We start from the raw sequence: 13,667 nt of genomic DNA on the forward strand, positions 1-13,667 counted from the left end.
ACAGCATAGATTTTTTGCTTTTCTAAGGTTATCACTGCAGTAAACACATTTTATTTCTTTTTACTGTTAATAATCCTAAGTAAAGGCAAGGGGCAGGGGGGCTATTCTGGGTTTTGACAAAAGAATAAGCATTGATATTAGTGAGCTCTTAACAAAGTTGCAAACAGAATATCACAATACAAATCTTATTATGTGTCATTCCACTGACATAATTCTGATTTGGTGAATTTACTACACACCAGCAATGTAGTTTAGAACTCTAATATGGTCAACCACCACACCAGGGAATCAAGAGTGCCTACAACTGTAAGCAGAGGAATTGCATCCATCATCCATGTGGAATCTAAGCCCCTCTTGATCAAGAGGTAGAGAGGACATCACCATCCGAGGGTAAACAAAATGGAGGAATAAAATATGGACTAGATATTCTACTACAAAACCATTGTGACAAGTAATAGAAGAAATTTTAGCATCGAGATGGAGAAAGTGGCCACAGTAGTTGCTGAGGGCAGGGAGAGGATAGAAGAAATGTGATGTGGGGGCATTCTTGGGATTTTGAGTTGTCCTTAATGATTATGTAAGGTCAGATGCTGGACTTTATACATCCTGCCATAACCCACTGAACGTACTGGAGGAGAGTGTGAACTACAGAGTGAACTATTATCTGTGTAGTGCAGCAGTGTCCCAAAATGTGTTCACGGAGTGTGATGAGTGTGCCACAATGATGGAGGAGGTTGTTGATGTGGGAGGAGTGGGGTGGGGGATGGGGGTATACAGGAACCTCTTATATTTTTTAGTGTAACTTTTTTTGTGTGATGTATATATCTTAAAAAAAATACAATTAACAAAAATATGGAAACCTCTTATGTTTTTTGTTTTTTTTGTTTTTCAATGTAACATTCCTTGTGATCTATTAACTTTAATTAAAAAATATATTGCATAGAAAATAAATAAAAAATAAATTAAATAAATTTTAAAAAGAAAAGGAAAAAAAAAGAACTCTTTAATATACTACAAAATCATGTCATGAAAAAGTAAAGTTCCATAAACACTGCATTCACTTTATAAAATTAAGTAACTGGGATCACTTGCAAATTAAATGCCCTCCCACATTCCAATACAGCTCAGGTTCACCACTTAGTTTCTAACCTCCTCATTAATAAATTACAAAGACAGAAGACCGACAGGCTGCATAATCAATATGTTTTCCTAAATTAAATGTATAAGGTACCAAGTCTCCGGAGGCCAGGAACAAGATCCACAAAAGTAGTAGTTCCGTCACAAAGAATGGGGGCAAAACGTGACTTGAACTGATGCCCCAGGGTCAGCAAATGGTGAGCAATATACATACAGTTGTTATGGTGAATGGCAGCCAACTGGGGAAGTTTTTGAAGGTTCTCCCTAAGCCAGGAGAAGGGTAGGAAAGGAAAAGAAACCACCTGTTACTAAAGTTGGAGTTTATGAAAAGTTATTACTCCTCTAATGCATTTCTAGGCTTTAATAATTATATATACTAAAAAATGCTGTACATAACTAGATGGAATCTCATCACTCCCACTCTCATTCAGAGTGAGGTGGTTCTACCTCAATGTGATCTTATCCTATAAATCTATCCCAGTGATTAACAAATGCCAGATCAAGATTCAAAGGAAGAGAATCAAGATGTTTACCTGAGTCATCTCTTCGTACTGGAACCTAGAATAGCTGTACATAATAATTCCCTTGAAATTTAGTACTGAAAGTCTGTGGAAATATAAGTTTTCTTCTCTTTTCTCTAAATTCCTATTTCGCTTATGTAATAAAGCATTTAACTATTTTTTAATTCACTAGTCTTCAAAGCTGGTTACAGATTAAAGTAACCTGGAGAACTTTTAAATATACAGATGTTTGCCCTAGACAACAACTTCTGATAGTTAGGCCAGGCCCTTAATAGTCTTTAAACTACCCAAGAAGATTTTAATTTTCATTGAGGATCAAAAATCACTGCACTAATTCTTCCATGCAAAAAAGATTTGTCTTATATTTCTGCTATATATCCACTAGCAAGCATTCACTTAATACTTTCTAGTTTGCTGATTCAATGCCAGGGTAGGATAGATGAAGTCAGAAACCAACAATCTAAGACAGCTGTCCTCATTCTAGTCTACATATCAGAATCACTTGTGAGGTTAATTAGATGCCTTGGTCTTACATCAGACTTACAAATCAAAATCTCTAGGAGTTGAGTCTAGGAAAATATATATATTTTTAAAGTGAGTCTAATATACTGCCAAAGCTGAGAACCATAATCCAGGACTATTTTTCTCTAAGTGTTGTCTCCTGACAAGCAAAATTAGCATCATCCAGAAATCTGTTAAAAATGCAGGCCTCATTCCATACCTAGGAATCAGAAATTTTAGGAATGAGGTCCAGTGATCTGTAATTTAACAAGGGTCCCAAGTGATTCTGATACACACTAAAGTTTGTGATGCTTTGGTCCAGGACAAAGTTCCAAGATCATAAAAAAGGGGAAAGAGATGCAAATCCAGTTCCACATCAGTGTGAAAAATGTTTCTAAGCCAAGGAAACTCCTAAACCAATTGCCACCAAATTACCAAGGGCATGGCTGTCAGCTAACCCAAATATGCTATTTTCTTTTCCTTTATTTGACGAAATAGAAAGTGAAGTAAGAATTTTAAACCACAACAAAGTGAAAACATATAATAAAGTTCACAATAAATAAGGTATCTTTTGTAACAAAAACAACAGGTAGGCCTAGTTAAAAAACATCTCAATTGTTCAAAGTTCTGAAATTAAAAATACTTAAAAAATATTAAACTGATTTTTCTTTGTAAACAGAGTCCTTGGCTAGGGGATAGCTTCATTGGCATATCGTTAATAACATTTATAAAAAGCATCCATAGAGATTGAGAGGTTTGTGTTTTTTGTTTATTATTATTGAAATAATGAAAATGCTCTAATAATGATTGAAGTGGTGAATGCACAACTATGTGATTATACCAAATACCACTGATTGTACACTTTGGATGAAAAGTACGCTTTATTAATATGTATCAATAAAATTGATTTGTTAAAAAAAAGAAAACATCCAAAGCACTTAGTTAAGATAACAAAAAGAACTTCCAGAGACTTAGAGCTTATATAACTTTTCATATTGGTATTAAAAGAAATTTTAAAAGTCCAAGACATTAGGTAATTACATACAGCTGAACACAGCTAGGAAGAATAGCTGATCACACTTGACAGTTACAGAGTAATCTCTTGTGTTAAATCTGCAGAGTTATGAATGCCAAGGGAAAATGTACTATGTTTACTGGATACCATATGGAGTGATGGCCTTTCTGTTTCTTAACAAAGTAAACTGAGACAGTTCTGAAAATACTTAGCATCAAAAACAGGGCAAAGGGCAGCAGGTATAGCTCACTGGTTGAGCTCCTGCTTTGCATGTACCAGGTCCCAGGTTCAATCCCCAGTGCCTCCTTAAAAGAACAAAAACAAAACAAAAAAACAACAACAACAAAAAAAAAACAAAACAGGGCAAAGTTCTTTTGAGTTTTTAAATTTGTTTCAACTATTATATTGTGAGATTATAGTATCTTTATTAACTTAATAATAAATAATCAAGGTTCTTTAGACATGTGCTTTAACATAGCTTACTGCATTTTATTGTGAATTTTAATAACCAAAATATTTTGGTGTAACTTGACTTACAAACATTTAGATGTTCGATTATTACACAGAAATCAGATACAGCAGCACTTACCTGTGATATGTTGGTACAACATCATGGAACAAATGGAAGATATTTCTCACTGAGTAGAAGAGTTGAACAGCACTAAAAGGAAAACAGACATAACAAAGATCCATTAAGGATATATTGAAAATAAGAGAAAATTCAAACTAAGGGCACCTCAAGCTAGTGTCATCAGATAAAACTACAGTTGCAGAGAATATCTGTCTTGGTCACTGCATGAAAACATTGTTAATCTAGATGGAAATATATTCTCAACCAGTATTTACTAACTAGACTGCAGTTTTAAAAGCTGGATCCATTAATAATTCTAAGAACAGTGGCATTTAATCCCAAGTCTTTTTTTCATTTATCAATTTGTGTTCTGCCAGAATTCAGAGTATCCCTTTAGTAACAAATGGAGCTAAGCCTCAAGCAAATGTCACCTACTCACTGATGCACTCTGCAAAGGGCAAGGTATCAATAAAGGCACTCATTCAGTTCTTTTAGAATGAGTCTGACTTTCAATTTTCACCATTTCTCCTTCTTACCCTAATAAAGGAAATGAATCAACATTTCTAGGATAGAATATTTTGTGCCCTTTAATTCTGGCCTTAGAAGACCTAAAGATTATTATTAAAATGCACTTAAAAAGATTAAATATGAGGTTTGTATAGCTTACCTCTATACAAGAATATCAAACTACATACCTTGGATAACTCAGAGGAATTCTACGACTATTTAGAAAAATAAGTCATGGCTACTATGCCCCAAAACCATTATTACTACTTGATTATTATGATGCCTAATTAAATTTTTCATTTTATTTTTGCTATGTATGTTGCTGTTTGTAGTTTGATAATGGGAAGGGGGTTGTTATACTGTACTGGTATTTTTGTTTTTGTTTGTCCTGTTAATAACTATTTCTTTTAGTGGAAAGAATGCCCATAGGCATTCAATAAATATCAAACACCACATTGGGGAATCAAGAGTGCCAAAAACTGCAAGCAGAGGAATTGCACCCATCATCCATGTGGAATCTAAGCCCCCTCTTGATCTAGAGGTAGTGTGGACATCACCATCCCAGGGTCCACAGAATGGAGGAATAAAATATGGATTAGAGTCGCCTTACTGATATTCTACTATAAAACTATTGTGACTAGTAATAGAAGAAATTTTAGCATCGAGATGGAGAAAGTAGCCACAGTAGTTGCTGAGGGCAGGGAGAGGGAAGAAGAGATGTGATATGGGAGCATTTTTGGGACTTGGAGTTGTCCTTAATGATACTGCAGGGTCAGATGCTGGACTTTATACATCCTGCCATAACCCACTGAATGTACTGGGGGAGAGTGTGAACTACAGGGTAAACTATTATCTATGTGGTGCAGCAGTGCTCCAAAATGTGTCCTCCGAGTGCAATGAGTGTCACAATGATGGAGGAGGTGGGAGGAGTGGGATGGGGGGGTGAGGGTATATGGGAACCACTTATATTTTTTAATGTAACTTTTTTTTGTGATGTATATACCTTCAAATAAAGACAATTTACAAAAATGATGGGGTGGGGGGTAGAGAGTGGGGTATACAGGAACCTCACGTTTTTTATGTTTTTTTATGTTTTTTAATGTAATGTTCTTTGTGACCTATTAACTTTAATTTAAAAAATGTAAAAAAAAAATAGCAATATTGTTTGGTGCTCCATGTTCTCAAAAAATTCAACCAATATTGCCCTACATCCCTCAATTCTCAATCCGAATGGTCTGGCATATTTCAGAAGGATGCCTAGTGCAGAAAGTCACTCCTATATTTATTTTGCGAAAGAAATAAAGACTTTCTTTTACATGTATTTTCCTTCCTTTTGATAGATAAAACTAGACGGATTTATGACTATAATGATTAATTAAAGCCACATAAGTATCCTGGAAGATAAGTGTTTTCTAGGGCAGAATAAAATCAAGGTATCCGTTTCCATGTGAAGATAAAAACTAAAACTCTGGAAGCCTATCTGAACATGTAGCTTGATTAAGTCAAGCCCTCACTGAAATTGCTTTCTTCTAAGAGGATGAGAAGTAAAAAAGTGCTACATGTAGATGCAAACTAAAGAAGCTTTCGAAAACCTACTTTACTGTCAACTTGGGCCACAACCTGCCATTTTCTTCTCAATTCAGTCTGGGAATAAATAAACAGCTTAAGAAACAAAATGAGATTCAGCAGCTGTGGAATAGAGTTTGAGGTACCCCAAATACAATGTAGATTAGAAAACATCTTGAAAGAATGAAGCCAGATCTTTGGTATGTTCCATTCTTTTCCCTCTACTTTGGATGCCCAACAAACTGTTACTGCTTTAAAAATAAACATTTAAAATGTAAATTAATTAGAGCCTGAATTTCAAAAGTTAAAAACATTAGGCTAAAGAGCCAGAGCAGACTGGAGCAGCAGGTGTGACAATTATTACTACCACTACCACCAATAAAAATAAACATTTGAGTATTAATAATTTTCCAGGCAGTATTCCAAGTACTTTACATGTGCTTTCTCAGGTAATAACATTCAATTCAGATTAACAAAATTAAAGAGTTTTTTTTGTTAAAAAGTGATTAATAATTGTTAATGTTAAAGAAACCCATTTGTCCATCCATGCATATGATTCTATTTTTTATATCTTATTCTAACATCTATGTTATTGTAAATAAATGTTAGAGATCAACAAATGTTTTTGTACTACACTGTGTTTCTTTAGGAAAAAATATGAATTAAGGGATAAAAAAACCCAAAGAATTCTAGCTAATTTTCTTAACAAATGTCTACTTCAAATATGAATTTAATCAAGTCATTGCCATTTTCAGATGGTTCAGAATTCATACCATTGATCACTACTGGTTGTTGCTTCTAGTAAAGTCTGATAGGCGAGCTCCATTAATTTCTTCACTGATTCACTGATGTGACATGTTGGCAAAGAAAAGGAATGTTGGTCCAGTGTATTTTCAGGCTCTAAATTCACCACTTCATTGTACTCAGTTTTGGACACTTTTTGTCCTTCTAGCTTGTCATCCTCATCAGGACCAGGTAAGTCTGGCACGCTTATCTTAGAATCAGGAGTAATCTGAGATTCAAACATAGAATGCATTGTGTTCAGGCACACCGTAAGGTTTAAGACACTGGTTGTTTCTACGATGATAAAGCTGTGCTCCACAGAGGAATTTAAATATTTGAGTCAACATAGCAGTATTTTTTTGACCACTCGATCTTAGATGAGAGCCTATAATATTAAGGAATAAACAGTCCCCTTTATTGTGCACTTCTAAGCACTCTTAATCTTGTTAAAACAGTAAAATTGTGCAATTGGCCCAAGATTCCAGGTAAATGAAAGGACCCTCAAACCTCAGATTAGACTATTAGATTACTGCAGACCAGTATAATATTGTGTTTTATAGTCCAGGTTATTAAACCAATTATTTCTTAACAGGCACATATATGGGCTTAGTCTAAGAAATAACTCATTCAGACCAACATATTCCTACCTTAAAAAAAAATGAAATCCAAAAAAGCCTCCCTAAAATTCACAGAAAAAATTATCATATTTGATCAGGAGTACATGCAAGAACACTAGGCTGCAAATCTGGACATATGAGTGATGTTTTTTACCTTAAAAAAAAAACAAAAACTTTTAACCAAGTCATTTATTCTCTCTGGGCCTCAATTTTCTCATTGTAAAAGGAAGAACTTGGACTACAACAATTTTTTCTAAACATGATTCTCAAAGATGCTTCACAAGCCAAGAAGAAGAAAGATTAATTAAGTGAGGCAGGAGGTGCCCCACTTCCATTCCAAGAAAAGCAGCGTAGCTCTGTATATATTGGACCTCTACGGAATATTTTTGAAAGAAAAGATTCCAAGTCTAATAAAATATTTAAGCCACAAGACATGGCTTCCTCATCTGTAAGATGGTATAATATCTAGTTCATATATGACTGTTGTGAAATTAGATGAGAATACAAATGTCAGACACTTGGCAGTCAAAAATTATAGCTAAGATTGTAACACTGATGAAGAAATATAATTATAGAAATGATTTTTAAAATGCCAGTATTTGTCTGAAAAATAATGGGTCCTAAATACATAGGACTTTGTGAGGAGCGTGAAGGAAAGATAGAACGTAGTGTCAAATATTGTATCTATCAGAACAAAATGTGAAAACACAGTAAGAAAAGCAAACAACAAAAACACAACTTAGATCTTCTGGGAAAATAATGGGTACAACATAGGAGGTTGCTTTAGAGAGGATTTAGATGAAGACCATGAAAGGCAATCAAGGTGAAAATTATTTTTAGAAAAAGAGAAGTTTTTCGTATTTATGCACTTTAGATTTACTTCCAGGATTTAAATGCTGAGAGAAAGAACCAGGCTGGAATCTAGCAGTGGTTCTCAACCAGGAACAATTTTGCTTTCCAGGGAACATGTGGCAATGTCTGGAGATATTTTTGGTTGTTACAACTGAGAGGGGTGTTACTGGCATCTAGTAGGAAGAGGTCAAGGATATTGCTAAGCGGTCTACAGGACAACCTCCCAAAGTAAAGAATTATCTGGCCCAAAACAGCAACAGTAAGTACTGCCCTTGAAAAAAACTGTTCTAAAGGAAACAATAGGATCTGAGTACCTGAAAGAAACACTATTTTATAGAATGTCAGAAACTACCTGAGTAGGGAACTCAGTGATTATCTAGTACAGTTCTCTCATGTTATCAAAGAGGAAAATGAAATCCAGCAAGATTAAAAGATTTAGCTCAGAGTTATGGAACAACCCAGAAATAATTCTACTTACTTCACAGGGTTGTGACAGAGATAAGTGAGATATATATTAATTAATTTAACCAATACCTATTGAGCGCCAAGCATTGATAGTATATACCAGTCACTTTTTTGGTGCTGAAAATATAACAGTAAACAAAACAGTTAAAAATCCCTGCCTTCATGGAGCTTAATTTCTAGAGAGGGAGAAACAATAAATAAATAATTTATATAGAATGTTGAATGATGGTAAATGATAAGAAGAAAAATGAAACAAGGAACAGGTACAGGAAGTAGGGGAAGTTACAATTTTAAACAGTGGTCAGGAAAAGGAGCAAGTCATGTGGGTATATGCAAAGAGTGTTCCAACCAGAGAGAACAAGAAGTTCAAAGGTCCTGTAACCGAATAGGCCTAGCAAATTCAGGGAACAGTAATGAGTCCAGGGTGGCTGCAGCATAGGGGATGGAGTCTGAGGTAATGGGGTGGAGGATGGGGCAGATCGTATATAAGGCCTTGTAGGCCACTGTTAAGGCTTTTGGGTCTTTCTTTAAATGAGATGGGAAGCTGGTGGATTTTGAACAGATAAGTGACACATAAGCAAGGTGATATTTATGTAAAAAAAAAAAAATGGCACAGTTCCTAGGACTGAAAGTATTTCAGTTCTTTTAACAATCCAAAAATTACCTCAAAATGTGTTTTATCTTTGCAACTCAAATGAATTATCAAAATAGTTTGACTTAATAACAGCATACACTAAGGAAAATGGTAAATGACATAAAAAAGGATCAAGGAGAAAGACCCTAATCCTCTGTGATAGCAGAAAAATGGCTGAAGAACTTACTATTAAGGGGCTGCCTTAGTCTATGTTTTACTTTAATCTAAATAATACCTTATATTTATCAAATATTATTTTATATATTTATTATATTTTTTAAAAAAAAGAAAAATGGGCAAGATTATCAAAGGTCAAAGAAATAAATTACTCTCAATACAAATTGATCAGTTCACTGCTTTTGCAGGTGATTGTTTATACACTACATAGACCACATCTTTATGTTTATTTACCTTAGCTTTTTAACTTTGGAAGTAGTTCCTATATTAGCCAAGGAGATGAAGTCAACATTTTCACAACAGGGAATAATCTCTGCACATAATAAAGCCCAAGTATAACTGTCACAAAATTTGTATACCAAAAACTCAAGTAATAAAGCAGAGAATAACCTATGATATATTATAAATTTCAACAATAGTAATCCACACTTACGTAGATGTTTTGAGTTTATATAATGTTTTCATGTACATTATCTTATCTGGACCTCACAATAACCCTGTGAAAGAGGTAGATATTAGGACCACTTGAAAGGTGAAAAACTAAAGTTTAGAAGATTAATAACTCATCACAGTGAACTTGGCAATGCTCTCTTTCACTCTATTGTAAGTGACTCAAAAATGAGCTGCTTCCTAAACATAATGTAGTAAACTATAACCCTGGTACCTTCACAGTGTTGTGAATTTCAGAGGTCATTAAGTTTCTGGCTGCCACAATCACATCCTGGCACTTTTTGTTAGCAAAATGAGAATTGATGTTACGGGCATATTTCAACAAATCGGTTGTATCTCCTTTTAAAAATCTCATCTCTTTTAGGGCATTTTCAAATTCTTCAGTGGACTGTATGATCTGAGAAAGAAAATGAAATTATCAATGATACACACATATTCTATTTCAATGTTAAAATTTCAAATTCAACAAACAGAAAAAAACAAGGTCCATCTAGTCATTTAATTTTCAGGACAGACCTTCGATTACTAAGTATAAAAATAGTATACATTTTTCCAGCCTTAAGTTTATTAGGAAGAATATCTTCAACAGAAATTTCTGATTCTACTTAGTAAAGGCAAAAAGATCTTTACAATAAATATATTTATTTTATTATCTAGGAAACACTAAAAAGAAGCAAAAGGGAAAGTGTCCCATAGTAGCTACTACAGCTGGTACAAGTATAAAAGAACAATTGTTTTTCATAAGTATGCTACTTAAGAAAATATACTTAAACAGAAAACATACTTTCCTAATTAGAGGTAGGAGGCCAGGAAAGAAATGAAGTTATGGGAAATTTGCCTCCACTCCTTGATAATTTTCTTAAAGACATAACTAAAGAACAAAACATCTCTGAGGAAAAATGAAAGAAATCAGCAAGAATCTAGCCTCTTAAAACCTTCTGTGATACCTCTATCCTTACCTCTTCATACTGTTGTAACTTGCTGCTATTGGTTGGAATAGAATAAACCAAACAGTTTTTAATGAGGCACTCAGACAAGTCCTCCCAGATCATGTCACCAAGCATCTCAGCCAATATTATCTTAGATGTTTTTTCATTTTCTAGGCCAGCATCAAGAGGCAAATCTGAATTCAAAAGAAAAAGTTTTAAGCAAATAACCATTCACAGTCCTGCTATATTATGAAGTTCCCTAGTTTTCTAGAATCCTTTACTTTTAAGTTGATGGGGAAGAAAAGAGCAGATAATTCTACAGCCATCTCAACTGACTGCATGGGACAAAGCATGACACAATTATTTTATTTTCATTGCACATGATTGGTTTACACTATATTACTATCTATAACAATAAAGTATTACGCCATCTACATTATAATCAATGACTGTTAAGCTACTGATCTGATTATATCACAAGTACTCAGAAATTCTGCATTTCAAGTTCAAACTAGTTTAGGATAAAAGCCAGTTCTTTAATCATGACTAAACATGTATTTTTTTCGTCTCTGCATAGGTTCTGACTGTTAGATCCTAAGTAAAATATCAATAAACATCTTACATAAAATTGTTTATCTAATCTACCAAACAGACTACTTTCCTATCTCTTCTATAGTCTATCTTATGGTGGTTCTGTCCAACACATTTTGGGGGTAGTTATATGTAAAACATACTATTAGTCAATTAAATAATAGTTAAGAACTCATGGCCAATGTGAAGGGAAAAGGAGTCATAAAAGGGCCCAGCTACTTTAAACCTAGTTCTGATTCACTAAGAAAGATCTTAGGGAATAAAAACTTTAGAAGAAAATGACTGTATTAACTAAGAACCTTGAGATAGCTTATAGTGTCTAAAGTTTAGGGCTGTATCATCCAGGATGGTAACCACCTGCCACAAGGGCTACTGAGCACTTGACATATGGCCAGCGGGACTAAGAAACTGATTTTTTAAAATTTTTAATTAATTTAAAGTGTGATTTAAAAATGGAAGATGGGAAACGGACTTCGCCCAGTGGTTAGGGCGTCTGTCTACCACATGGGAGGTCCACAGTTCAAACCCCGGGCCTCCTTGACCCGTGTGGAGCTGGCCCATGCACACTGCTGATGTGCACAAGGAGTGCCCTGCCACGCAGGGGTGTCCCCGTGTAGGGGAGCCCCATTCGCAAGGAGTGCACCCCGTAAGGAGAGCCGCCCAGCGCGAAAGAAAGTGTAGCCTGCCCAGGAATGGCGCCGCCCACACTTCCCGTCCTGCTGACAACAGAAGCAGACAAAGAAACAAGACGGACAAAGAAACAAGACGCAGCAAATAGACACAGAGAACAGACAAACGGGGGAGGGGAGATTAAATAAATAAATAAATCTTTAAAAATAAATAAATAAAAATAAATAAAAATGGAAGAAGGAGGGGGGCTGTGGCTATAAAGGGGTAAACAAGGGAGCTTTGCGGTGATAGAGCCATTCGGTAGCCTGATTGTAGTAGTGGTTACATGAATCTACATGTGATAAAACTGCACAGTGATAAAACTGCACAGAACTACACACACACACACACACACACACACACAAATGGGTACATGTAAATCTGATGAAATTTGAATAAGCTCTGTGAATTGTACCAATGTCAATACCCTGGTTTTGATATAGTACTATAGTTTTGCAAGATGTTAACACTGGGGAAAACTGAGTGAAGGGTACACAAGACCTTTATGTACATTCTTTTTGTAAGTTCAAGTGAATCTATAATTATTTCAAAATAGAAATTTTTAAGTCAAAACAGAAAAAAGGAAGCAGTGTAAAATATTGTTCCTTTAAATACAACTTCACTATTTTGGCAGAACTACATTTCACTTTAACCATTTAATCACATAAAATATTTACTGTTACGTTGTATTGTACATGTCAAGCATGTATGTCAGGAAGTGGACTTGGCCCAGTGGTTAGGGCGTCCATCTACCACATGGGAGGTCGCGGTTCAAACCCCAGGCCTCCTTGACCCGTGTGAAGCTGGCCCATATGCAGTGCTGATGTGCATAAGGAATGCCATGCCACACAGGGGTGTCCCCCGTGTAGGGGAGTCCCATGTGCAAGGAGTGCACCCCGTAAGGAGAGCCGCCCAGCGTGAAATAAAGTGCAGCCTAAGAATGGCGCTGCCCACATGGAGAGCTGACACGACAAGATGATGCAACAAAAAGAAACACAGATTCCTGTGCCACTGACAACAACAGAAGCGGACAAAGAAGACACAGCAAATAGACACAGAGAACCAGGGCGGGGTGGGGGAGGGGAGAGAAATAAATAAATAAATAAATAAATAAAATCTTTTTTAAAAAAGCATGTATGTCATTTCTGGTATTTCACATAAATATATCAGTGGTCTAGTTGGTATAAATGACTGATTCCATTTGAGTGATTTTTCCAAGTACTAATGCAACCTTGTAATGTGTTTGACTACTTTCCACACACAGCATGAATTATGGTGATTCCTATATAAATAGTAATTTGTAGTTAAATGGAAACAACTCATCTTAATTTTGAAGTAATTAAATTATTTTTTTAAAGATTTATTATTTATTTCTCTCCCCTTCTCCCCCACCCTGGTTGTCTGTTCTCTGTCTATTTGCTGCGTCTTCTTTGTCCACTTCTGTTGTTGTCAGTGGCACAGGAATCTGTGTTTCTTTTTGTTGCATCATCTTTTGTGTCAGCTCTCTGTGTGTATGGCACCATTCCTGGGCAGGCTGCACTTTCTTTTGTGCTGGGTGGCTCTCCTTACAGGGCGCACTCCTTGCGCGTGGGGCTCCCCTATGCGGGAGACACCCCTGCGTGGTACGGCACTCCTTGCATGCATCAGCACTGCGCATGGGCCAGCTCCACACGGGTCAAGGA

At 35.6% G+C, this 13,667-nt stretch overlaps 1 protein-coding gene across 2 annotated transcripts in view; it reads right to left on the reverse strand.

Annotated features, from left to right (window-relative positions):
- Positions 1–13,667, reverse strand: part of ZW10 (zw10 kinetochore protein) — a 51,211-nt gene that overhangs the window by 21,851 nt on the left and 15,693 nt on the right. For both annotated transcript variants that reach the window (XR_011647621.1, XM_004465950.4), the window contains exons 8-12: positions 10,756–10,919; positions 10,011–10,193; positions 6,592–6,830; positions 3,764–3,835; positions 1,232–1,401 (exon numbers count right to left, since the gene is read on the reverse strand). Coding sequence is in view for 1 of the 2 variants with exons in the window: in XM_004465950.4 (XP_004466007.2) it covers positions 1,232–1,401; positions 3,764–3,835; positions 6,592–6,830; positions 10,011–10,193; positions 10,756–10,919 (828 nt within the window). In the remaining variant the exon portion in view is untranslated. The remainder of the gene's footprint in view (positions 1–1,231; positions 1,402–3,763; positions 3,836–6,591; positions 6,831–10,010; positions 10,194–10,755; positions 10,920–13,667) is intronic.

This window comes from Dasypus novemcinctus, chromosome 27, assembly GCF_030445035.2.
Source record: "Dasypus novemcinctus isolate mDasNov1 chromosome 27, mDasNov1.1.hap2, whole genome shotgun sequence".
NCBI lineage: Eukaryota > Metazoa > Chordata > Mammalia > Cingulata > Dasypodidae > Dasypus > Dasypus novemcinctus.